This window comes from Glycine max, chromosome 15, assembly GCF_000004515.6.
Source record: "Glycine max cultivar Williams 82 chromosome 15, Glycine_max_v4.0, whole genome shotgun sequence".
Lineage (NCBI taxonomy): Eukaryota > Viridiplantae > Streptophyta > Magnoliopsida > Fabales > Fabaceae > Glycine > Glycine max.
The window spans coordinates 2,583,517-2,611,011 of NC_038251.2; the positions used below are offsets into that span (position 1 = coordinate 2,583,517).

A 27,495-nucleotide genomic window follows, 5' to 3' on the forward strand; every position below is an offset into this window, starting at 1 on the left:
AGTTTAGCTATCCTTTAGAAGACAGACGTATTTGGTTTTGACTATAATTGATGTAGTAGTTGGGAAAACTTCAGTCTTCTCCTAACCACCAAATATAATTTTTGTTCCCACCAAACGAATCATAGGATACGCGTGTTATGGACCAAAGGAGCTATTTATCGATACTTAAAATTGGGTCTGAATAAATCTTACTATTGGTAAAAGGATTAGCAAATGAAGTGTTGAGATAAATAGCAGCAAACGTCATTTTAGTTGAAAGAGAGTATCAAATGAAGTTAGTGAACACAGTAGTTAAGTCAAAGGGGTATTTTCGGAATGCCAAAAAATCAAGGTCATTGAAGTTATCATTTTAAGCGCACAACATTCGTTGTTGTTTGGAAAGAAACAAAAAATCAAGTAAAAAGATAAGAAAGCATTGCACAATTACCTCCTATATTTTGAGGATGAAGATAAAAAAAATTGAATCAGGCAAATTCCCAAATTCTTTATCAATGCATAGTAAATCTAAAAAAGCTTGTGCATTAATTGATGATAAATTGAGAAATCAGTTGAAATCTCAACGGTTAGACATATAAATGCATTCATACAATATAGCATAAAACATCTTTATTTATATTTGACGATGTTGTCAAAACTTTTAATAATACTTTTGTTAAGTATTAAACAAAAAGAAAAATTACTAAATATCACATGTGTAATAGTAATTTATTAGGCTTTCAGTTTTTTAATTAGTTTTTTTTTCATTTTTGATTGAATTGAAAGATGGGTTTATAAAGGGATTTACAATTGAATGAGTCATTTTATTCTTTAATGAAGTTTGCTAGCTGATATATGATGTAATAAAAAGATAAACATTGTGTTGTATAAATAATTATATAAATAATATTTTTTTAAAACTTTTCAATACAAAACACATATGATGTGTTTGGTAAAAATTAACGAAATACATGAGAAGTATGGTGGATGAAAATAAGAAATATAGAAAATTGTAGAATGAGTAGAAACAAGCAAGAAATGAAGTGAAAATAATAATGCTTGATTTAAGAAAAATAACAATAAAAAAATCATTTTCTAATGGTAACATTCACAAACAACCAAGTCATCCTGGTTTCCTTCCAAATTTTCCTTTCAAATGGTACCATTCACAAACAAGCAATTCACTCATGTAATGTGTCTAAACTAAAAACACTCTAAATTTTAATCTCTTCTTTTTTTTAATCATGTTAAAAGTATAAAATATTTATCGATTTTGTTGATAATCAATTTTTGTCAAAAAATTTGATTAGCCATCTTTAGTTAAATTTCTTTTTTCTCAATCACATTTCTTATATCCACATAAATCAAACACAAGAACTTACTTAAAATATCGAATCTATTATCATTCTAATTAATATATAAACACTCTAAATTTTAATCTCCTTCTCTATATCCACAACTTCATGTCATTCCCAAGTGCAAAAATACTTAACTAAGGTAGCAAGTTAATGAACTAAATTTTAAAATGGACCTCTTATTAAGTTTTAAGTGAAAAAACAACAAACATTGACTCTTTTTTTTTTATCTTCCATTTGTAAATAAATGAGACAAGTCTTTCTTGAACTATATAATAAAAAATCTTCCCCTCCACATTAATCGCGAGTTTTTCTCCATTCCTTTCATATATATATATAGTCATAACGCCCTTAATACTAGATTTTGAAGAAGACTTTTCATGTCATCTAATTTTCCTTTCAATTTTCATCATTTAAGAGTAAAATTATTTTTAAGTAAAACACATCACTTTTTAATTTCTCACCCATCTAATTCATCTCAATTAAATACTCTAAAATTTAGTACATATTTAATTTATAATTGAAATTGTTACAACAGGCATTTCAATGCATATTCAACTAATACAGACAAAATAAAAATAAAGATTTTAATCCTTTTACAAAATTATTTTTACCTCAAAAATTAATTTTCAAATATATTCTTAGTCTCCTCTCAAAATTTTCACTCATTTCACTTCAATCAAACAAAGTGATAGACTATTTTCTCTTCAATAGCTAGACATATTATATGTAGATAGATTTCTGTCTCTAATATTAATTTTCCTTGGATAATGGGACCAAATATCAAGGCATATATGGTGGATGAATGATGGCGTAAGGTTTACTCATGGGCAGAAGGTAGCTTTCAGTAGTCTATTTTCTTGAATAATTAGGACAGGAAATTAAACACTTTGAGAATGGCTGGGACGAGGGAAGCTTAAGATATATATAAAGGAAACCTCTCTCGGGTTTGAAACAGAAAAGCACGGAAATGTGGGACCGTTCGCTAAGGTAGTCTTGCCTGTCACAGACCCACAGCGCCACTGGGGGCCATGTCCCCCCAAACTTTTTACTACTTGCCACTGAAATTTTCTATTCTACACAGGTTTATCAACAAAAAAATACTATGTCATAATAATCCAAAATATACTTAACGTCACGCTAAGGTTTTTATGTATATTAAAAATTATCTATATATCTAAGTTGTTCTAACCTAAAAAAAAAGTTATTCTAAAAAAAATTCTATAGTATTCTTAAATTTCTTAAAAGTTGTTTATTTTTTAATTATTAATAATTCAAGTCATTGAATAAACATATCAACACTTTGATTGAAAGTAGTCTTTAGTTATTTTATTTATCATTATTATTATTATTATTATTATTATTATTATTATTATTATTTGTTATAACAATTTTATGTTAATACACTACAATTTCAAGCTTTTACTTTTAATAAGACAGAAATTTTTTCTTGCATATCGATTTTTTCTTGTGTGTTTTTCATGCAAATTCTTTTATGATTTTCTTTTTCATTTTCTTGCAAATTTATCTACAAAATATGTTTGATTTTATTAAAATATGGTTATTTTCTTAAAATCTGAATAATAGTATCCCTAAATACTTAAAATTACCTATAAGAGACAATATTTTCAAAATAATTACCTTTAATTTATGTATTATAATTACATATAAACAAATGTATCATATTTTAGTTATTTGGGCCCCTCCAAATTTTTTTTGCCAGCTCCGCCACTGCTCGTAAATAATGGCTACGTAGCAGTTAGAACCATACTACAACAAAATTGTCATAGGCAAAGTATTCTTTGTTCCATTGCCCTACCTTGGAAACTAAACATGGGAATGTACCTTGATTGCAGCTCTCTCTGCGTGAACAATACTTCTCTTTCGTTTTCACACACAGTCACAGCCTAGCTTGAAAGAAACATATGATTCCAATTTCTGTCTCTTTCTGAGTAAAAAAACTGAAGAAATAGTAAACAAAAGCCAACCCAACCGTACGAGCACATATGGTTCTTTTTGTCTAGTATAAAATGATAACATTAAAACATTTATCCTTTTATGTATCCGATCTTCGAAATTCCGTAACAAACGTAATGTAAACTAGAGTAGTAGTTACTAGTTTACTACCTAGACTAACGTTATATATATTTGTACTCTTGTCCTTCTCGTTAAATGATTTGATTTTGTCCTGTTATGGAAGGTTACATTATTCCAGAAAAACCAGATTCAAATCCTCATTATCACTGTTTCGCCCATCTTGAGTTGTTATCTTCTAAATTTCTCATATATGTGTTGCTTAGTTATGACTCGATCATGTTGTACAGCATGTCTTCAAACACATGCACCATGCATTTTGCTACTGTTTCTTTTACTCGTATGATCGAGTACTATGGTCTGATCGAATGTAACAAACATGAAAAACAAAATTCGTGTGGCTGAATCGATAAAACTCTTGGAACAAATTTACCTTCACATGGGTTAGTTGAAGGTAAGATCTCGGAACTAGGAACAAGACCGGACAAGTCGGGAATTTTCGATCGTGGTTTTATTTTAATTAATTAATTTGGTTTTGAATTCAGAAGAGTTATCCAAATTAAAGTCATTTTTAAATTATAATTAATTAAGTATTAGATATAATTATTTTTTATGTTATTTATTTTTAATCGTTGAATATAATTGTCATATTTTTTTGGGTACAGTTTATCTTTTTTTTTGTACGGAGTTGTCATGTGTATTTAAATTAATTTAAATAATAAGTTTATACTATTTTATTTGAAAAATGTGAAAAATATTATTTTAACATAAGAAATATTATAAACTGACGAGTTTCACAGGGAGAACCTTTGTTCAACACAATCACTTTTTAATCAAATGCTTGCTAAAGTTTCTCATACACATTTTTTTCCACTTTATCTTTTCCCACACAGTTAATATATATATATATTAATATTTTATCTTGTTTATTTATGTAAGAAAAATATTATTCTCTCTCAATCTCATTATAATTGTCATAAGAGAAAAAAATTATTTCAAAAATAATTATTATTTTTATTTTTGAATGTAACATTGATTTTTCTTTTTACTTATATATCTTATAATATTAAAGTTAAACAACAAAATTTATAAATAAATTAATGATAATATAAGATTAATTTTATAAAATTATTACTTTCTTTTATTTATTTATTATTTTTTTTAAAACAATTTAAGATAATAATTATAATGGAATAGAGGGAGAAGTAATAGTTTGATAATCAAAGAGTTTTTATCTTCATACCTTTCAAAAGTATATATAATATTTCAATGATATGGTATATTAAATCATTTTAGATAATACAAAATTTAATGTAAGTTGCTTAATTCAATTTTATAAAATGTATATATGATATTTGTTTTTATTTATTTGTTGTACAATTCACTGAAATTGAGTACCTTCAACTTGACCTGTGAACTCATGAGAAAAAGAAAAATAACGTTTGAAGAGACCATTTATTATAAGGTCAACCCATTATAATTTTAGTCAAGATTTCAATAAAGAACCGCCTAACAAACTTAAGGTGCATCTGAAAAGTCCCACGCTACAAAATTAAAGTTGCCTCTTTAAATCCATTGATCCATTCACGTAAACATTGGTCTTTAAATCCATTGATTCCTTCACGTAAACATTGGTCAAAATCGTACTATATATTACTTAAAAATCAACGGCTCAAATTTATATTATCCTCAAAAAGTTTACATTTCCCCCTCTTGTTTGTTCTCTATAATGACACCAACAGCAAACTACTAGCAAATCCACCCAATTAAAGCGACATGGGAGACTACTAGAAAGATGATTACTAATGAGGAATTATTTCCGTCGCTAAACATGTAAAGGAATTTGTAATTAACATGATTTTCGTCACAAAAATTGGCATCACACAAATCTATAATCTATCACAAAAATATACTCATCACAAATATTCCAATAATAAATGAAATATTTTATATATATTTTCTTCTATGTCTGTGAGAAATCATACATCCTTTACAAATTTGTGAAAAACAAAATCCATCACAAACAGATAGGAATTGTTGGATTCCTTAATTTGTCCTTACAAATTTAGAAGGATTTGTAGATATCAATGTGGTTTGAGGTTTTTTTATTTGTGCATATTTCTGAATATCTAAAAAATAAATTAGAATGAAATAAAAAAATCTCTATACTAAAATCTAATACTATTATTAAAAAAAGTAATCAAGTGTTGTAATAATAAAATCAAATACAATTTATTCAACCCAAATTAATAATCCAACATTCACTATAAACGAATTTTTTTGTCTCCTAAATAAGATTAAGAAAAAAAAAGATCTTGCTATTATAAAAATCTTTACAATGAACAATTTTATTAGCCTCATTTACACCCGTTAGATGTGTAAAAATTCCTAGTCTAAAAGCTCCATTAATATTCTTCAATAGTTGATTTCAAAATTGCTTTGGATCTTCATTTCCTGCAAACGGAAAGCTTGATTAGAACCTATTACATAGGAGCTATAGGAAATATATCAAGAGGAAAACTATACAAATGACTTTTTTTCTTTAATCTTAAAATAGATAAGGCAATCTTCATAAGCCAATATCTATGTTATATGCATCTAGGATGACTGGGTCTAATTCCCTATGTACCTGTGGCATCTCCATGCATATCTTATTTCATCAAATGTGTGGTAGAAAGAGGTGCGAAGGGATGAACCATCCACTGCTTCCTACTAAGATAACTTGCACCATTGTTGCCTATTTACTAAGACATTAATTTCTACAATTTACAAGTGCAAAAAAAGAAAGATTTTTCACTACATAAAAAAGTGCAAAAAAAAAGAACATATGAATAAACACGTAATTCACCAAAAAAAAGCCTTTGAATCTAGACAACAGTTCAATGATGTGCTGATTTTGGTCAACATTATTCTTAGCCAAGACTTCTTTTGATATTAATTCTTGGGGTTTACCAAATGCTACAACAAACCATTTCAATTACTTGTTAAAGCACAATATCAATTTTGCAAGTTACATGGACTATAAGATACTTTATGCTTCACCTTTACAACGTACCTGTACCTGGGTGTGAGCCAAGACACGAACCACAGTCGCATACTTTAGTTTCTCTCGCTGTGCCTCAAGGTCTTTCTTTCCTTTCACGTTTCATACTGCTTTGGGTACTTGATGAAAATCACCATAGATTTGCTAATTTAATTTCTCAGGAATCAAAATTAAATCATTTCATAAAATGTCCCCTTTAAATGAAATTATCTCCTTTTGAAGTTGTGTTCTAGAAAGCATACAACTAACAAGTATGCAAAATGCCATTATGCTAATTTAAGAAACAGTACAACCAGGAAAAATTCAACTGCTTAAGAAGCACTGTTGCATCAGCTCTCACTTATATTGATTCAGAATACGAAAGTAGATTCTCTGGTTAGAGAAAAAAATGTAAAATCATGATAATTAGCTTTTACTAAATTCAATTGACCAAGACATTATAATCCGATTTTCATATTTTAAGCAAGAAAATTATATACATTATGAGCATGTAAACAATCAATTCCAATAACAGTATATAAACCAATTGTGCAGACAGTAGAAACATAGATTTCTAGGCAGTCAATAACTACAGATCAGAGTTGTTAAAATATGCAGCTTAAAGTCAATATTCATGACAAGAGAAAGCTAATTATATATTGAATAAATCATAGATCTATCAGCTACAAAATGACAGACTAGGTATACTCACCGCATTTACCACGTTGCATCAATGCATTCAGAAAGGATTTTGAAGGGCCTTTTCTTCTACCGTCTCTCAGTCAGCAAGAATAAGAATAATGGGTTTATGGTATAATGTTTCCTAATGAAAAAAGTGAAAATATTGAAGTAGAAGGTAACAATTACAGGAAAGGAAATGTAGATAGACGGTAGCAGGTTGGGGCCAAACCTAAGTTGTGGCTCTGGTGTGATTTTGTTGGTGGAGGATGAGATTCTTGGAGTTGGTTTCAGAAAAAGGAAGCCAACTGTGGTCGGAGATAGAGCTCCAAGGCAGTGGTGTGTGGTTCTAACGCTTGAATCTCGAAATTGCTTGAGTAGGTCGTAATGGGTTTGGTTTGATGGGATAAGACCCATGCTGTGGCAGCTAGGGACCAAGTTTCAACAGTGGAGAAGAGGAAGAGAGAACCTGAACCTGAATCTGAATTTGAATTTGAGGGTGTTGCCGCTTGGAAACAAGGGATTATTTGCTTGAAGTGAAAAAATTACTATTTAAGAACAAATTTTAAAATAAATAGTTGGGTTTAATATTTTTTTCTATTTTAATTTAAATATTTTTTCTCAATTTCTTTTTTCAATCTTTCTCTCCCACACAATCAAGCAACCCCTGAGAAAACTAACCCCTTTAATCTAATCACTCATGATAACTTTTATTTCAAGATCAAAGAGAGTCATCACATTAAACTTAGTGGAAGATAAAGAACCTATTCCTGGATGATGGCCAGGATTGTTGCAAGAGTCTAGACTTAATAATATTATAGTCATCGAATTTAATTAGATAGGATATGATAAAAATAAAAATATTAACAGATTTACTTTTAAAAAAATATTAACAGATTACAATATAATATTTTTATTAATAAAATATTTAAATTTGCATGATATTGATAAGTTTATCATATAATTTATACTATATTTTTTAAAATATAAAATAACATGGCAAATCATGTTTTTAAAGTAGCTTTAAAAATAAATTACTAATATAACAAATTATAATTATCATATTTAAAAAAATTTCATACTATGTAATAATTTTATTTTTTTTACTTTAAAGATGAAATAGGTTGCCCTCTTTTAATAACAAACGTACAGGTCTTTATTCAGTGACAGATGATTCATAACCTGGGATCAGTAGGGCTAACTTTTTCTTATATTTACTTATATAATATAAATTTAAATTAAAAATTTAAAGTGTGAGAACATTCTCCTCCATCATTTAAATATAGACACTTTATATATATTCTCTCATTTTTTTTCTTTTAAATGTACATTTTTCACACTATTACGGGTCTACTACTAGTTAAAGAAAAGTTTTCTTAACCATCTCAAATTACTATCCGTTTCTCATTATCTTTTATCACAGACTCTACGTTGTATTTCAATTATTATTTTTAAAAAATTGTATCAACAATAAAAAAATCTTTTATTATAATTAAAATTGTGTTGCTATTTATGTGTATTTAAAAAGGTTCCTAGATACCATTTTAATTTAGAAATAATTTCCATTTAAATACATTTAGATATCCTAATTATCGATTTTAACTTGAAATATTTTTTGGTTGAATTATTGTTAATTTAATTTAATGAGTGTCATGTGACATTCTGTCTTTATACTATCCCATAATTAATTGAAATTATTAGACATTATCAATTTTAGTAGAAACCATAACTAAATCAAAATAAAAAATATATAAAATTAAAGTTAAAAAATGATCTGATCCAATCTGATTTAAATTGGATCATATCATATTAATATTTTAAAGATAATTGAAAAATTAAAACTAAAGTGATTGAATCAAATATATTTTTTCTTCAAAACTAATCGAGTTCAACCCACAAATATCCTAATTCCTAATGAATAGAGTATCTAAAAAGCAGTCTTAGAGAAATTGATGTTACCATTTCTCTGGTCCTTATTACTTATATTTTAAATCATCTTTGTTGATGATAAATTGTAATTTTGATTTTCTATAATTCCTATTACATGATTTTGATTCCCATATCTTATATTAAAATTTATAGAAACAAACCTTAATTATTAGCATGTGTAATAATGAGGTTTTAGTTATGAATTTAATTAGAGAACCTTAATAATATGAAAGGTTTTTGCATTATTATATGTAATTATAGATTATTCAAGACTTTTAATTTACATAATAATTAATTTAAAAATCATATTTATATTTTAATTAATTGACAGTATAAAAGTTTTTATGGTGAATGTACAAAAATAAGCCCCTTACTTTATAGCATAAAAATTAACTAATTTTAATTTTTTTTGACAAATAATTAACTAATTTTATATGAATATTTTAACAATGAAATTTCTTAATCATGTATAAATAAACCAAATGTGCAATCAGAATAAAAAGGCAAGTGTGCATTAATTTTAATGAAATGAAAAGGTTATGAAATTATTTTCGGAAAGAACAATTGAATAATAATACAATTCAGACCAAATCGTCACCCGCACCGGATCAATTTAAATTATGTTGACGTCAAATCAGATCATTAACCTGCAGCAAGTCCAATGATCTACCGGAAATAAATTTAAAAAATAGAAGAACCAAAATCTTATATTAAAATTTATAGGGAGATCAAAATTAATATTTACTTTAATTATTAAATAATTTTTTCGAGGATCAAAATTAATCAATTTACACTTTTTTAATTTTACAGAAACGTAGTTGACTTCAAAATCTTTTTGCGCTACATAATTGACTTCTCCAACAATTTTTTTCATTTTTATTTTTAAAGTTATATAATTCTATATATCCATTTATTTTAAATATTTAACCAAAATAATTGAATTAACTTACTATTGTAATGTTATCTGACATTTCTCAAATTGATAAAATCAAATCGTCGATTAAAATAGTAATTCATAATTTGTATAGTCTTAAGACATAAAAATATTACAAATATATAATTATTCACAAATTTAATTAAAATATTTTTCAAATTCATTACTTGTGATGAAATGCATCATTCTAATCACTTAATTAATTTTTTTAATGAAAATATTTAAGAAGAGATTGATTAAAAAATATTTTAACGAAATTTGGAGATTTTATGACCGATTTTGCGACAGTGGAAGAAATCTGTCATAAAATCCCTCGCTAAACATTTCTTTTTTTTTTTATATATACTTCGTGATGGAGAATTTTGAGGAGTAAAATTCATCACAAGATCCCTCAGAGAAATATGTTTTTTTGGTCAACGATGAAATTTGCGAAAGCTAATTAGGAAAGGGAAATTTTTTTTCATAAAATCCGTCACAAATTAACTTGTAATTTATTCCATCACAACATATTTTCATCATAGAAGTCGTCACTGTTAAACGGGAATACATGGTAATTTTTCATGAAGAAGCCTCGCTCACCGCCTCAGGCCAGGACGTGGCTCTCAGAAATCAGAAAATACAGATATCAATTGCTCTGTGAAATTGCACAAAATTTCAAAATAAACATAATTGATCGATACCTCTGGTCAACAATTGTGCTTTAAAAGGAATTGCAGTTGTTGGGCATTAGCTCATTGCTCAGTATGAAGAGATATTGTCTCCTAAGGTAATTAGCACTAACCTTCACTTGATAACACACTGAACACTTCATTCTTTCTTCCTGATTACTGAAACCGTAGGTTAAAGACTTCATTACCATATCAAATGATGCCTACTCCAGAAACCATATCCTTTCCATGGAGAAAGCAATTCTCGAGAGATTAGAATGGAATTTCACTGTCCCCACCCCCTATGTCTTCTTAGTTAGATTCATCAGAACTTTTGGTCTCCCACCAGATCAGCAGGTAATAAAATAAACTTCAACTTGAACATTACAACTTATCAAATACAGCTACTTTATACTTTAAATTGCATTTGCATTGTGTAGAAAGAAAAAATGACATTTTTCTTAGCAGAACTTTAGCCTTGTGCACTATGAAACCGCAAATTTGTCCCCCCCTTCAATGACTGCCGCAGCAGCTGTGTATGCCGCTCGTTGCACACTCAATAGGAAACACCCATGGAATGAAATCCTAAAGGACATGGCAGGCTACACCACAGCACAATTAAGAGAATTCTGCACTCTAGACAGGGGAAGGAAGGCATTATTATCGCCAACGAAGGATATATAAGAATTAGAGAATTATCTTTTTTTCTGACATAAGTTAAAATGTTCAGATCCATATGAGCATATACTTCGAAATAAGATGAATATTACAACAAAAAGGCGATTGAAAAATACGAATTACAATAAGCAGTAACCTAATTTTAATTCTAGATCACACAATGAAACCTAATTTTAAGCTCTCTCGCCTCTGATTCTGCGAGCAAGTTGAATATCCTTGGGCATAATGGTGACTCTCTTGGCGTGAATAGCGCAGAGGTTGGTGTCCTCGAAGAGTCCAACGAGATAAGCCTCTGCGGCTTCCTGAAGCGCAGAAACAGCGCTGCTCTGGAAACGAAGATCTGTTTTGAAATCCTGAGCGATTTCTCTGACGAGCCTCTGGAATGGGAGTTTTCGGATCAGAAGTTCAGTGCTCTTCTGGTACTTTCTGATCTCCCTCAGAGCCACCGTTCCGGGCCTGAAGCGGTGGGGCTTCTTCACTCCGCCGGTGGCCGGAGCTGACTTGCGAGCGGCTTTAGTCGCCAATTGCTTCCTCGGCGCCTTTCCGCCGGTGGACTTGCGAGCGGTTTGCTTGGTACGTGCCATTGCTCTCTGACTCGGAAACAAAGAGGAGATTTAGGTTATGGAATGGTAATTGAGTTTGAAAATTGTTTTGCTGTGCAAAATTGGTTTGGGTTTGCGGGGTATATATACTGTGAGAAGAGGTGGAGCGCGAATTTTGAAATGTTTTGGATTTGGTGAATTTGGCCAATGCGATTGAGCGGCTGGGGATTAAACGAAAACTGGGACCGTTGATGAGTACTTCAATCAACGGTTGAAGTGTATCCTACGCTCAAGCCACGGATCGCAATCCGTGGCACTACCATAGTTCGAATAAAATTGTTAATTTAACTGTTGTCTACGTTTATATAGTGTATATAGTATTCACAGTAAATAATCAAATTAGTTCTTAAAATTAAAAATTAATTTATTAACCATTTTTAGATTTAATGTAAATCATGTATGATTTTAATCCATCACTTTGAAAATTTTAATTATATTAGTCCTGAATTTTTTGTGTATAAATTAATTTTATTTATTTATTCGTGTGCTAATCAATTTATTTTCTACATGTTTGGTTACATTTGTCAAATTATTTAATATCCGTCTGGGTTATTATACGCCGCTCGAGATTGAAATTTTTAAAAAAAATAAAAATTGTTTAGTAATGTTAATTTTAAGGGCTGAATTGATTAATAATTATAAAAATTACAATTTATTTTTTAGTTTTTATAATATAAACGACAAAAACATTTATAAATTTATGAATTAATAGCACATATTACCCATTCATATTTAAGTTAATTAACTAACATTATATTCAACTTTATTCTATATTTATATTTATTCGATAAAGAAATTTTTTTTATGCATAGGAAAGATAAGAACAGAACAAAGAACAAAAGAAAAAGCTACTGAGCCCTAAGAAACTATATTCAACGTTGTAGCAGATCTGTTTTCCAAGTATGGCTTCTCTCTCTTGTTCAAGATAGTTTGTTTTTTTATTCTCCTCCTCGTTCCGCAAAGTTGCTAAGTTTTTTGCCTTGTTGGCTAGAAACTAGCCTTAGCAATGTTGTTTTGTTTGCGATTTTAACCATTAAAAAAATGATAAATATATATTTTAAAATCATATAATTGAAAATTTTATAATAAGTAAATATTTTCAATATAAAAATTATGTAATAATTAAAATTCAAAATAATTAAAAAACTTTGAATATGTAAGCTATATTTTGATAACCAATTCTATACGCTACATTATTCTGCTTTTCCGTGGACAAGCTAATGAAGCAAAACAAAATCTAGAAGACCTGAAGTCTAAATCAATGTATATTATATGTACAATAACAAACTAGAATAGCATAACCATCATTAATTTGACATGCAACTACGTATTATATCAATATCATACCCAGTTGCTGGACAAGGCAAAATCGTGGAATCTAAAAGACAATTCCCCAGCAGTGTCTCTCTCAAGCCGGGAGTGCGAAATTTCACTTGTAATATCACTTGGTTCCGAAGGTGGAGGGGGCAATGGCAGCACATGAGTTTCATCTGGAAGGCGTGCAAGTTGAACTTCAGATGCATGTGATGGCAACACAGAAGAAGACAAAGCCCTAAATCTAGAGCTTCCTCCGCTTGAAGAAACCAAATTCCGGTCCCAAAGGAAGACATGTAGGAGAATTGGAACTCTTGTGTGTCTGTGCAAGGAGAGCTTCTGGCTAAGCGAAACAGTGTCATAACACCGAATGGCTCCGGTTGAAGAAACCATCCATGGAAGGACTTTTTGATTTGACACTCTTGAAACTACCAACATCCTACAAGTATCCGTTGCTAGTTTATAGAGATTGCTCAGCCCTGATCGTGCGGCCGGTACATTTTCTTGATTAATCACTGATGAGATGAAAATAAATCCCTGTGGATTACAAAAAGAAAATTATTAATTAGCTGAAACTTCAAACAATATGATGTGTTCTTAATGTAACCATATATAAAAACAAAACTTAGATATAATTTCCTCAGTGTCGTTTGTCCTGTTCTCCAATCAGAATTGGAGTTTTACTTCAGTAATCTAAGCAGTAAAGGTTTGCATTGAATGATTATACAGATTGATGAGGTAAAACTCTAATTCTGACCGTACAAGTAGCACCTAAGAAACTTTATCTAAGTTTTGTTTATATTTGGGTGTGCATGATCAAGAGAGAGACCTCTTCAGTTCGACTAATGGCAAAGCCAAGCTTTGCATCTTCCTCTTTTAGTTTGATCTCAATAGAGAACTCTCCTGCAACCGGAGCATACCATAGGCGAACAGCTCGAACAACTCCGATGTCTATTCCATGGTAATCCTCAAAGCCGTAAAGGCTTGCATTTGCTAAGTTAGATAAGTCAGATAATGACCCTGCGTTCACAGTGGAGGAAGCTGTCTCTCCAGATATCTGTCACACAAATAAAAGGGAAACTCCGTATGTCACATTGATAAAATCTTACGTTATGTTTTCCAAATTCGTATGATCAACCGCGGTATATATTGTGGAAAGGTAACAAAAATAATAACCAACACTTATGTGATGAAACAATTGTTCTAAGTTTAAGCTCTCAAGTTAAAAGTTCACAAATGCCACAGTAAGGAGTGACCGTTTACCTTAGTAAGTAGGGACTCGGTTTGGATGTTCATGAAGACAATAGGGACACCTGAGGCTTGACCTGCATTGAGCCACGCATTTGCCCTGGCTAGGGTGTCTTCCAGATCATTATAGCGAGAAGCTACCCGATCTGAAGCTTTGGGAAGGAACAATATGGAAAGAAAGTTACTAGAATTGGGAACTGGTAGCATTTCCTGCATCCTCCTCTCCCATGAATATGAAACATATCCATCTTGTAGCTTGGTCCTGGTTAGCGCATTTACCATCCTTGTGTTCCTTGAAGCTGCAAATTGCACACATTAAATACTGTACAAGAAAGGAAGAGAGTGAAGAAAACAGCAAATCCATTGATGACCAACCAAACAACTGCTGATTATAAGCCAACACAGACGGAGGGGTTGAAAACAATTTGGGCGACAAGCCGTCAACTTCCCAGAATAATTTAAGGCGAGTGCAAGATGTATTGATTTTTCTGTTATTTTGTTATTGAGGGCCTTTAAGTTCTTATAACCTTACAAGCTACAAGACAAGACATTGGCAGAAATTTGGAATACTTTGTTGGCAATTCATTCATACGAACTTGTAATAAAATCAGTTCACTCTATTAATGAACATCCATTTATTTGAACATTAACTATTTACCCGGTAGCAAGTTTACTGTCTTCTTCTAGATGCAGACTATTACTTTACTTTATTTGTCATAATAAAGCCTAATACCTATGGACACCTCAAATACTGAAACTAATCTTGGACATATTTTGCATTGTTTGTTTTCTAATAGAAGGGTTCTCTCTAGACCTCATTCATGTGTACTGTTCAACTGCAATTAAGATGGTGCTAAGCAATTTTTGGGTCTGTGGCCATTCTATTGCAACTTGCAAGAATGCCAATCTTTACACATGACAAAGCAATCCATGTGTTTCTTATCAAATTTGCAAGTTAGGAAATATTAAAGCATAACTGTCAGGAAACAGTAAGCCTTTGCGCCTAAGTTGCTTCCAGCCAACCGTTCCATTTTAGATCTGTCCTTGAATCAATAATGTGAATCCATTACAACTGCTTATGTTCGTGCCAAATATAAGTTTAATTTACTCCTTACATGTTAATTGAATCCTTAAACAGAAGTTTAATTTAAGCATTAAGCGCTTATTTCAGTTATCTTCTAATTATTTTCATTAACTAAAAATTTGTTTGTTTGTTTAGTAAACTAATTTTTTTAAGTAATTTCTAACTTTTTTTGAAGGAATTTTTTTAACACGTTAATTTTTAATTTTTTATATTTTTTTATTTTTATTCTCAATACATTTATTTAATTTTTTTTTAAAAAAAATAAATTATAATTTTATTATTTATATATTATGTTATATTTTTCAGTTATGTTAAGAACTAATTTAATTAAACACCTGTAATTTTAATAAGTTAACAAGTTAACGATTACATTTTCAACCTTCAACTACTTTTTTAGTTTTCTGTTAATTTTTCAACCAATTTTTTTAAACATAACCTTAATCCTTACAATGACGGCCAACAAGAATCCTAGGCTCAAGATTTATTTCCATTAAATTTTACTGTGATAGCGTGTGGGAAACATTTGGTTCTTAGGGGGCTGACCATGCAAGTCACAAAGGTGACTTCAGAAGAGGAAGTCATGAGTTCAAGATGAATCTAATACCGTTTGCAACTTTCGGATGAGAAGTTCACCCTTCCAGTTCAATAAAATGAGGCGTCTCTTGGTCAATAAAGTCAAAAATCAGTTCACAGAAAGTAAACTAAGCTCATGTTTAGATTAAAGTTTGAAAGGGTCTAAACGTAATTTTATTTTCAAACTTTCCTGAATGGTTGGATGAAGTATGAGAAACTTTTTGGGAAGGATCTCTCAAAGAATCAGTTCACTTAGGCAAATTGGGATTGGATCACAGAAAGTCAGAAAAAGATAGAATAGGCACAACACACGTGCCAAAGATCCAACATGCACGAAGGAATGTCAATTCACCGGCAGCCCTAAGCATGTTACATATCAACAAATTTAGCAAAACAACCAAAATCAGTTATATTGTAATTCTTGTATAGGATAAATGTTTGTTTTTATATAATAAAGAAGATTTGAATATGTTTAAGTTGTTGATAGGTGACTGAATTTTATTCATCATAAACTGTTGTTATTCGGTTATTCTAACTTAACCACCTAAATGGCGCTAAAACAATTTTATATTATAAAAAAACACAGGGAAGCTGAAAAGTAAAAACGAAGAGAGGTTGGCGTAAATTATTAAAGTACCTTGAAGCTCGAAGCATTCCGCTTCGGTCCGATCCACGAACCCGACCACGTAATTCGGGTCAGAAATGGATCGAAGCACCAAGTTCTTCTTGGCCGTGAATTCGTTGGGCACGATGCAAGCCTGCAGCTCCGCCAGCTCCTCCGATCCTCGCCGCACCCGAACCGCGATCGACGTCTCCTTCTTTTTGAACGCATCCTGCAGAATCTTCTGCACGCCGCTCTTCCCGCCCTTGAACGGCCACTGGTACCGGATCTGTGAGTTCGCCGTCGATCCGAGTCGGAGCTCCTCCACGATATCGCCGGTTTGGAGCATGTCGCCGGTCCACTCGTCGCCTTTGGAGCTTCCTTTAAGACATTCGATGGATAACACCTTGGGCTCTCGAGTCGGTGAATCGGAGCTGCTTTGAGATGATCTATCCATGATCATGGAGCTGAAGGGATGTTTGGGAGAGGGAAGAAGGGAATTTTGAGGGAGGGTATGATTAAGGCAATGGTGGTTAAATAAATTGCTTCTGCTTGAAACTATGGCGGTTAATAATGTGAACGTAATTTTCAGTTTTGGAAAAGTATATGATCCATATTCCATATGCTGCCTTCGATTGTAGACTTTGACCAATTTTCTTTCTAATGCTCTTTCCTCAAATGAAATCTTCTGCCAACATTTTTGCTAGGTTTTTTTTTTACATATAGACAATTTTACTCAAAACAATGATAGTCATTAAAGTATTCTAAAATGCCTAAGAGGTTCATTAACTATTCAGTCATCCCCAACTCATTCCACCACTCCCATAAGTTCCTAGTGGGCATTCAAGTCTCTTTGTTAGGTTCTACTGTCAAATTATTTCTTTTTTATTTTTTTCAAAACAACCATAGTCATTCAAGTATCATCAATTATTTAGGATAAGTAATTCAAACTCAATACATGGTCATAAATTTGAATCTTGAATATATACTTTCATTAAATATTTGAAAATAGAATTTTGTTACTCATAATAATTTTATCATACTACCTTCAACAATTGTAATTTCTTTCTATTTTTTTTATATTTGAAAATATTTAGCTAATAATATACTTTCCTCTAAAAATAAAAGAGTAAATTATTCTAACCATTACCAAAGTTTTGTGAAATTATTCGAATACCCCTCTTTTTAACATTTAAAATAACATCCTTGCAAAGGAACAACAAAACTAAGGGAGTTTGTGTAAGAATAAATAAAAACAGGAAAAAATTGTGTACTTTTAGAAAACTTTAGAGGTAGTTAAAGTAATTTACTCAAAATAAAAAATAAAATCACATAATCATATTTTTCCTATATTTTTAATATTTATTAATTAATTCAATTGTTAATTATATTAAACGCTTGGAATATATGAAATTAGTTTTTTTAATATTAACTAATTCATTTGTTATTTTCGTGAAATAAAACCTCTGAATTCCTGCTTAAGACTTCCAAATTTTTAGCTTCTTGATTAAAAAATGACAGCACATATTTTTTTATTTATTATGAAAACTTTTGGAAAGTAACCAATCGCGTGAAGCGAAAAATGTCATCTATCTGTCAAGCTAACTAAAATATGCCAAAGATAAGTTGGATTAAAAAAAAATATTAGAATATCCAAATTTCGTAATGTCCCGTCATCAAGTATGACAAAAAAAAAAAAAAATAACTTCAGTTAATTCAAGGTAAAGTCAAATACCATACAACATTTAAGCATTACACATAGCTCTTAAAAAAGAAGAAGATATACACTATTTTATTATGCAGTGAATGAGAATATTCATCAATCATTATCACATAATACATATATTAACAAATACAAATAACTACTAGTTTGCACGTTAATTATTAATATAAAAAAATTATACGAAACAATAGTGTGTGAATAACATACCAGAAGTTCATTAATGCTTGTATGTCGTAGGCTGTGTTGCCCCGCATATAAACAAGGTTGGAGCGAGTTATATCATGTTTGATAAAAAAAAATAAAAATCAATTTGATTAAAAAAATCATTAGATTAAAGTATATGAACTGGATAATAAAAGTAAGTTGAAGTACATAATAGATTTTTATTTGATACGTGTTCGATTCAACAATATTGTTGCCAACTAATTCAAAATTGTATGTAATTCCAAATTTATGACCGACCATGTAAATGTGAGTCTAACCTTTGTGCTACTTTTGAAATTGTATTCCTCCCACTACTTTGTAGAAACTGTTATTAGATACCTGTCTCTCTCTTATTGACTTTCTTAAAATAAGACCACCATCTTTCTTGTTCGCACTAAGTCCGGTCGGTGAACTTAATTGCCTGAGTTGATCGGAACATGATACTTCATTTTCCGGAAATTTAATAACATGATTTATTTTTTGTATAAAGGGGAACTAGACATTAATTCAACCAGTCAAGTACTATCCAGAAATTTAACTTAATTCATTCAACAAGATACATAAATTATTATAAATTTTTTATACATGTTTTTAAGTCTCACAGGTAAAAAAGAACTAGTAAAAAAATAAGTAAAACTTTTAATAATTAATGTATTACTTTTTCTTTATATTCTTTAATGATATTTTTTTTATATTTTCTTTATCAGTATCCTAAATTAACATTTGGCTTATTTTTCTGATTAGAATAATGTTGTCTTTACTCGTGAGATTAATTTCTTAGAGGAAATGATTTGAGTTGAATGTAGAAAATCCTCAATGAATGAATGCAGTAACCGAACACAAAGAAAAGGCGTGTATATACGTGGACTGAGTATGACTGGAGGGAAGCTTCTGAAAAGGTTGGACCAAAACGTATCAAAGTTTCAAAGCGCAGCCACGGCCTCATGCTAGTTGCAGATACGTGCGTCATCTCTCATAGGTCACAAGCTTATTAACACGATTTGTAGAGAGAGTAGAAATAAAGGTGATGATAAGAATTAATTAGTGTGTGTTTGGTATAAAAAAAAATAGAGAGAAAAGAAGTTTAAAGTTCGTGGGTCTCATTGTGTCTTATTTTTTCATCTAAGTAAGGAGTAATAGGAGGTGTGTGAAGCATTTCTAAGAGTGTAATCTCATAATTTTTGCTATGTCATTACGATAGGCTTGGTGTAGCCACAAAAGGTTCTCAATATAGAGTTTTATGGATCAACTTAATAGTATTTGGTCGAAAAAGATCGGGAATAAAGAAAAAAATGATGATAATATTTTAATAAACACAACTCCTAAAAAAATATGTGAAAAAACTTCATCACAATTAAGTCATATTTAACATTTTATCTAATCCTTTTTTTAAGAAACTTTGTTATATTGCCAATCAACTATAACCTATTTTAGATGGTAGATTTATTAATTTTTATAATAATTATTTTAAAAATTATATTAAAAATATTTTTTTATTAATTTAGGATGTCAAATTTGTATATCTTTTTTGGGTAATCACGTTGTTAGTGTGAAGTATTCATTGAAATTGTTAATGATTAATTTATTGTATTTTTGAATTTTGAAAGGATATTTCAGAAGGTAAAGTCTCAAATAATCTAAAATAATTTCAACACGACTGAGTTTCTGTTGTATGTTGGGAGACTTCGTGGAATAATCTTAATAAATTCAATCATACAATGGTCATACAAATTTTAGGAAGACATCGTTCGTGATCTTCAACATTGTTTTCAACATACATACATCAGGAAGACATCTGGTCGATCACTTTTAGTGAAATTTCTCCTATTCAATCACTTTTTTTTTTATCTATAAGGTTTAAAAATGACACCTTACAAGAATTTGATTCTCATTTCACTTAGACTAACAACTTTTTGATGTAAAGTTTTATGCTAACCATACATATGTATTAAACTAAAAATGGTGCTAACACGGTTCAATACAATTGATAAATAATTGAATTTCTTAAACATGTTGATAATGATTTTATTTTCTGTCTCTGCATATAAAAAAAACTTTGTTAAAAAAGACAAAACTCACTGCTGTAATTTCTACCTCTCAAAGGATAGTCTCATGACTTTTCAGCTATAAAAATACCTTGTTTCTAAAAAGAAAAAAAAAAAACTAAAAATGGTGGAAACCCGTAATTAGAGAACATTAATGCCCCATGGAATGATGGTACGAGTTACAATTCAACTTGCACAATTCTTTTCCATCCATTTTGGGAGCCTAAAATCCACTCTCGTGAGAAATTATTAACTAGTCCAAAATTACCACCTATCTATGGTTCTAATAAATGTTTACATGATATTAATTTTAAAAAAATTATTTATGAAAAAAATAATATTTAATTATATTTCATATAAAGATTAATGGGAATTATAATAGGCTATCTAATAATATTTCGAATTTAAGGAAGTGACAAATGACAATGAGTAATAATAAAAATAAAATAGGAACTATACGTTGTCATTAATAGTAAGAGACTTTTCGTTTATAACTAATCCAGGCCATTTAGCCACTTGTCTAAAGAAACTAGGCCCATAGAGGATATTCAGGTTAACGATCCAATTCAGCAACCAATTGAGATTAGCGTACGAATGAGAGGATTTCAGGCATTAAGCCAATAAATCTTTAGAATGTCATGTTTAAGTTAACTACAAAAACATTTGTAAATAAAATGATGTCTATGTTCTCTTATACAGTTGTTTTCTTCCTCTTTAAGGGAAAAATTATAGTAACCCTTTTAAAGTGGAGGAAGAAAGAGCATAAGAGAATAAAAAAAACAATGAAGCAAAACCCAAAAAAATCGAACTCCCTTGCACCTGCAATTTATATCTTGCAACTTAACTAACTCAATTAAACTAAGGAGACACTCGAAATGTGCATCTTATCTGAAAATCACACCTATTATTGAACATCTAAAGATTGAGAGTTTCTCAAATAGACTCATTTGATATTCCTCATAATGTCTTTGTTGTTTTTGACATTTCTTGCTACAATTAAAAATAAAAAATTACTGTTTAATAAAAATAACTATGTAACAAGGGGAAATTCTTATTTACACGAATGGTAATTCAAATTTGGAATTAGAATAGAAAATTAGCAATGCTTATTCTTTTGAATTGTTTTGTTGGATCGATCTCACCAAGCCTTTGAATTAACAATACTTATTTAATTAAAAAATGAGTTGATAGAGAAAACATTTTTTTTCTTCTGTAAATAGCCCTTTCTATTATTTTTAAACCCCACTCCCCCTTTCCCGCGGGTAGCATAAAGAATAAGAATAAGCTGAAAATCATAGATAAAGAAATCGCGGTTTCGTTTGTTTCTGCTTTAATCGCTTGAGAAAGAGACCATCGAGCAATCGAATTTAATGAGTAAAACAGTCCATGAATTGAAGGATAAAAATAAACCAACTGTTAGACAGCACTAACAGATTTGAATAAAATCCCTGCCGCCGCGATATTCAATTTATCAATCTAAATCATAGTGTGCCATAGCTAAAGTATATGTCTATGAAGTATTTGCCATCTTCTACTTGACACTTCGATCCGTTGGATAATTGCAAACATAGAGAAAATTGTACCCTCATCATACCAGAGCCTCCTACAAGGAAAAACGAAAGCAAATAAACATAAGTGAATGACACCTCTTAATAATAAGGCGAATAGATACAGAAAAGGAATTTATTCGAGGCAATAGTGGATGCAATTACATGGCATAATTTAAAAAAAAAAAACATATGAAGAAATTTGCTGATTTTTAAATGTGTTCAAAGCTATCATGCTGACATGCAAGATTCTTGGCTCTTAAGCTTAGATTCAATCAAAATCACAATGAAACACAAGTTGTAGCAAAAGTGAATAACATTTTGACTACAAAGTTGATAAGGTTCAAGATTACTTACTCCTTACTATACCCATCTCTTATGTTCGGTCGTACTCTTATCTCCATTAAGAGATCGTCTTCTATTCTTTTTTAAGTCCCCACGAGCTGACAATAGCTTTTGGGCTGAAGAGGAAGCTGCATTAGATTTTTGGCTACTTGAAAGTTCTTTACGAGGACTAACGGATTGAGACTTTGAGTGGCATTCAAAAAATCTTCCTGATGAACTGGATACTTTTGCTGGTGAAGGTTTCTGATTAATTTTGGAAGCCAAATTCTGGTTCAGGACAACATCAGCAGGACGATCCCGTGCTTTGATGACAGAAGAGCTATCCGAATCAGAAGATGAGGAGGGGCTAGTGGTGCTCTCCATATCATAAAGAAGGTTATCTATCATGATATGTGGCAGCTGAATGTCATTTGAGCCACTAGTAGAGAAAGAGGGTCGACGAAGTCTTGTAAGTTGCACAACCTGCAGTCAATTTGTGAAAAAGCTAGTTATACAGGAAGCATTTGAAATTTGTAGATAAAAAATTTTTCTTGTTCAGCACTGCTTTGAGAGGTTACAATAATGTAATGTATACTTATTCCATTATAATTCAAATTCCTGAGTTCGACTTCTTATCATGCAATACATCAAAAGACCGAACTGGAGCGTCCCAATCTTTTGTCGAAACCTTTTACTATATAGCTGCATCTTACCTTTTGTTCTAAAACCAACATGTCTTTCTTTAATTTTGAAATTGTTGTATTTTTCCTCCGTATAATGTCTTCTAATTCAGCAATCCTCTGTTTTAAATAAAAAGTAGAAGTAATATAAGTGAACTAAAATAAAAAACAAAAGGTTACATATTATAATCTTAAAATGCAAATGTTACCTTGCACTTAGCAACCTCATTAGAGTTCAACAGGGTGGTTAGTTCCTTTATTGTGGTATCCTTCTCTTCGCAGTCCCTCCTAAGATTATAAATATCTTGTTCTACAGCCAAGTTGTTTAACTGAGGAAAACAAAAGACATGACAAAGGTATCCAAAACAATATGAAAGAAAAAGTATGTTTCAATCAATATTCAAAAGATGATGGAACTAATATAAACACAAGAAAACCAGGAAAACAAGGTATAGCCAGAAAGTAGAACAACGTAACAATACAATTCTGCAATTACCATTAACCATTTCCAATACAAAAAATATAGTTAAACAATTACTATCAATTATCTTGATTCCAGTTAAAATCAAGTTAGCGGAATGCAAACAACCTGCAAAAAATGTCTGATGAGTCATCATTCACTAGAACCCATTTGCTCAAGTTATATAAAGAATGTCCAAGTACCAGATACTTAAATTTATACACATGATGGAAAAACCGTTATCAAAATTGCACAGCCTTAGAAAAACATTCCAATAATTTGTTCAATCGAACATGAAAAAGTTAGTATTTATAAAATTACATATACTATGCAACCAAATGCAAACACCACTGAAGCTGAAGGTGATCAAAATCAAATCAAATATTTATAAACCTATTTAAAAACCAATCAAACTGAAAACAAAAGAATGAGAAAAAAAAAAAACACATTTTTATCATAGTTTTGTTTGGTTCTCGATTACTATTGTTAAAATTGAACCAAATCAAACTACATGTTTACTAAATTATATCGTTATGTAGCATGTGCAATAGCATTTTGAATATTTGATAACAATAGTATGCTGTGATTTCAGTTGTGTTGGATATCTTTTGTTCTGTTAAATTATGAGTCGATGACATTCACAATATATGACTAATTTCACTATGAATGGTCCATTATAAAAAAATTTATAAGAGGTATGTAATACAATTATTATCACATGTGTGGTCTTCCAATGTTTTATTGCTTAAAGTTATATAAATATAATTTTCAAGGACTGTTCACAACTCATTTGGAATAAAATTTTGTTTTCTAACTTTTGTTTCATTAGCTTTCAGATTAAAAACAATTTTGAAAGTCATAAAAAAATTCAAATTTTAAAAACCACTGAACCGAATCACACATGATCAGTGTGGTTTAGTTTAAATTTGATATTGCATTAAATCCAGACCGCATATTGTTTTTTATTTGGTTGAAATGACTTTTTGTCTAAAGCCATGCCACAAACACCCCTAACTTAAGATGCTTGGATTAAACATCGGTCCCTTTGCTCTCACAGGACCCTAAGATGATTCTTAAAAAACAATACCTGGATATCAGCAGAAGATGTGACACTTGAAGCCCAATCTGACATGTCAGACATTCTTCGCTCCTCTTGATCTTCATTAGAGAAGGGCATCTTATATTGAAGCACCTCATTGGCACCAGAGGTTCTTGCAACAGAATCAACCTGATGCAGACAAACTCAATGAGTAACCAAAGCCTAGTGAACAGACACATTGTGAAAATACAGCATCATCATAGTTGCACAACACCAACAGAAAGCAACAAACCAATTCTCACCATTAATTCATTAAGGAAAGCAGAGTGTTGCTCACAATGCCAACAACCACAATCAACAAAGTTAATTTTCCCAGAGCCAAGAGTCTCATTTAATTGCAATTCCCCATCCTTGTCACAAGACTTATTGGTTGAGTGTAGTTTAGAATTGTTAACCAACTCGCAAAGACTATCAAGCTTTTGCTGCATGTTTAACAGCACCTGGTCCTGGCAAAGAGTCATAAAAATAAAATTCATACTCATTCATAAATACACAAGCAAAGAAGAAAATAAATCTATGTCACCAAAACATTAAAAGAGAGAGAGTGCATACATTAGATTTGAGTATTAATTAACGGATTTGAAAAAGTAATAACAAAACAAAGCGTGTTAGGAACGGTAACGGTACCCTTAGATGAACGGAGTTTTTGAGTTGGAATATTTGAAGGTCTTTTCGGGAGCGTGCAACGGCAGTGCCAATGACCGCGACTACGAGGAACCTGTGGATGGGAGGGAAGAGGTTCCAAGCGAGGGCTAGTTCGGCGCTGAAGCCGCCGCAGATGGTTCGAGCCGAGCTGGCTTCGTCGGCGTTGAGGAGCCGTCCCTGGAGAGATATCCACGCCATAGGCTTGAGCTTCTCCGACGACGAGACAGGGCGGCGGCTCAGCTCCAGGAAGCTCGTCGAGAGGCGGCGGCGGGAACCGGAGAGTGCAGACACCGAAACGACACATGGAGGTGACGGAGCTCCGTTAGCGTTAGCAATAGCTTCGTCGTCCATGGGAACTGAGACGCAGCGTTTAGACGTTTAGTTTTTACGGTGCGTTTCAAACTTTTGAAATTGAGAGGGAAAGAGTAGAATACGCCATGGTGGAAGGAAGGATGAGGACAACAAAACAAATCTTACAGCCCCAAATAATTCTCTTTCAAATCTCTGTTTACCCTATTTCTCCATCTATATATTTTTTTCTTAAAAAAAAAACAGGAAAAAGGGTATTTTAGATATTAAAATACTAATGGTCAATCTTTTTTTTTAGGAAAAATATCTTTATGTTGTTATTTAATCATCTACACAATTAAAAAAGATACTTCATAAGTGTATTATGCATTTCACAAATGCTTTTAATCAAAACAAAAATTATAAATATATACAAACAATTAATTTAAGTGTTAAACCATTAAAATTGTAAAAATAAAAATGACATGTGAAGTCTTTAAGAAAAAAAGTAAAAGATCAATTAATACCAAAATAACTTTCAATTAAAACAAAAGAGTGGAGAAAATAAAAGAATGTGATCGATTTCCATTAAAAAAAAAGTCACATTCCTTTTTACCATTTTTTGTACAAACTATTATGTTATTTTCTTTTTACCATTTGGACAAATGATTATGTTGTTTTCTTTTTTACAATATTTGTAAAATAATTAATGAAGAAATGTTGGGAAAAAAACTTAATGCAAAAAGTTGTAAGTAATTAACTTAAGTGTACTTCATGCTGGTCACCCATTTTATTTAGTATTTATCATCTTTCTTTATGTTAAACAAAAAAGACACTTAAGTGTATAAGAATTGACATAAAAATTTGTCAAAATAACTAAAGTAATAAATATTCTTGAAGCAATATTAAGGTAAAAAAAAAATTAAAATAATCAACCATCTAAAATATTTAAAAATACGATAAAAGCATCACTATTTGACCAAAATTTCCACACCTTACAAAAAAAAGTTTTTATTCTCAAAATTATTGACTAACATTTATTCTAAAAGGGCGAGTCAGAGTGTATACAATTAAATTACAGTGCAAAAAATCAATTTAATTAATGTACTAAGAAAATCAGTGTTTAAATTTATTATAATAATATATATTTAAAAATCAAACTTTACTTTTGAACCTATATTATTTTTACAAAATTAGTATTTAACAAAAAATAAAAAATAATTAATATAATTGGATTTAAATTTTAATTCAAGCATGTCCTTAAATAATTAATTTTTTAAGCTCTTCAGTCTTCAATGGTGAATATTTGTTTGAATAACTTAAATTGTTATATTAAATGTAAGAATGATAAATATGTATTTAGATTATATTCTTTTTTTCAAAATCTCTTTCACAGGTTTTTTTAATAATTTAAAATGTAATCATTAAAAAAACAAAAGCAAACCTACATTTTATTTTTAAAAAAATATCATAATTAAGGTCTTTAGTTCTCCAAAGAGACTCTTAATATATTCACAAGCTTTGACCCTTTAGTCTGACTATGAAATTGTTTTTTTTCTAGAGTTTAGTCGCATTTTAAAATTTTTATCCATCATCAATGATATATTATATGAAAATCAAACTTAAATATTTTTTTCACAAACTCATTATATATTGCAAATCAAATTACACTTATTGAATAAGCAAATCTGCATTGAATCCCAACTGAAGTATTTAAAGGTTTTTTTTGTGAAGTAATAGAAAAGGGTAATTCTTATAGTTTCATCCATATTTAATTAGATTCATATAGTTTAATTTTCACCTTA

At 30.4% G+C, this 27,495-nt stretch overlaps 3 protein-coding genes and 1 long non-coding RNA gene across 5 annotated transcripts; all 4 read right to left on the minus strand.

Annotated features, from left to right (window-relative positions):
* Positions 1-5,596: 5,596 nt before the first annotated feature.
* Positions 5,597-7,703, minus strand: LOC102661392 (uncharacterized). Of its 2 annotated transcripts, none has more exons than XR_418258.4 (3): positions 7,298-7,703; positions 6,421-7,210; positions 5,597-5,819 (listed from the first exon to the last, which is right to left on the minus strand). It is a non-coding gene; the product is annotated as an uncharacterized lncRNA (long non-coding RNA). The 2 variants fall into 2 exon arrangements; XR_001384940.3 differs by having other exon boundaries at positions 5,995-7,210.
* A 3,585-nt stretch (positions 7,704-11,288) lies between these two features.
* On the minus strand, positions 11,289-11,959 carry LOC102661475 (histone H3.2). The gene has a single exon (XM_006597180.4). It carries the CDS (start codon positions 11,835-11,837, stop codon positions 11,427-11,429), a length of 411 nt encoding a protein of 136 aa, XP_006597243.1. The 5' UTR covers positions 11,838-11,959; the 3' UTR covers positions 11,289-11,426.
* Positions 11,960-12,998: 1,039 nt separating this feature from the next.
* Positions 12,999-17,496, minus strand: LOC100798931 (uncharacterized). Its single transcript, XM_003546999.5, has 4 exons — positions 16,712-17,496; positions 14,433-14,716; positions 13,999-14,226; positions 12,999-13,706 (listed from the first exon to the last, which is right to left on the minus strand). Exons 1-4 carry the CDS (start codon positions 17,295-17,297, stop codon positions 13,197-13,199), a joined length of 1,608 nt encoding a protein of 535 aa, XP_003547047.2. The 5' UTR covers positions 17,298-17,496; the 3' UTR covers positions 12,999-13,196.
* Positions 17,497-22,013: 4,517 nt separating this feature from the next.
* On the minus strand, positions 22,014-25,905 carry LOC100814573 (uncharacterized). The gene is made up of 7 exons (XM_003546948.5): positions 25,385-25,905; positions 25,000-25,203; positions 24,746-24,886; positions 23,408-23,527; positions 23,232-23,318; positions 22,552-23,001; positions 22,014-22,250 (listed from the first exon to the last, which is right to left on the minus strand). Exons 1-6 carry the CDS (start codon positions 25,751-25,753, stop codon positions 22,558-22,560), a joined length of 1,365 nt encoding a protein of 454 aa, XP_003546996.1. The 5' UTR covers positions 25,754-25,905; the 3' UTR covers positions 22,014-22,250; positions 22,552-22,557.
* Positions 25,906-27,495: the final 1,590 nt, after the last annotated feature.

What these genes read in the sequence shown, in the direction of transcription:
- LOC102661475 (XM_006597180.4), bottom strand. Translation starts at nt 11,837, where the DNA reads ATGGCACGTACCAAGCAAACCGCTCGCAAGTCCACCGGCGGAAAGGCG.
- LOC100798931 (XM_003546999.5), bottom strand. Translation starts at nt 17,297, where the DNA reads ATGGAATATGGATCATATACTTTTCCAAAACTGAAAATTACGTTCACA. An exon ending in CCGAGTCCCTACTTACTAAG is followed by an intron (nt 14,227 to 14,432) that starts GTAAACGGTCAC and finishes TTTGTGTGACAG; the next exon opens with ATATCTGGAGAGACAGCTTC. An exon ending in CCATTAGTCGAACTGAAGAG is followed by an intron (nt 13,707 to 13,998) that starts GTCTCTCTCTTG and finishes TGTAATCCACAG; the next exon opens with GGATTTATTTTCATCTCATC.
- LOC100814573 (XM_003546948.5), bottom strand. Translation starts at nt 25,753, where the DNA reads ATGGACGACGAAGCTATTGCTAACGCTAACGGAGCTCCGTCACCTCCA. An exon ending in CATCTTCTGCTGATATCCAG is followed by an intron (nt 23,528 to 24,745) that starts GTATTGTTTTTT and finishes TGTTTTCCTCAG; the next exon opens with TTAAACAACTTGGCTGTAGA. An exon ending in ATGAGGTTGCTAAGTGCAAG is followed by an intron (nt 23,319 to 23,407) that starts GTAACATTTGCA and finishes TATTTAAAACAG; the next exon opens with AGGATTGCTGAATTAGAAGA.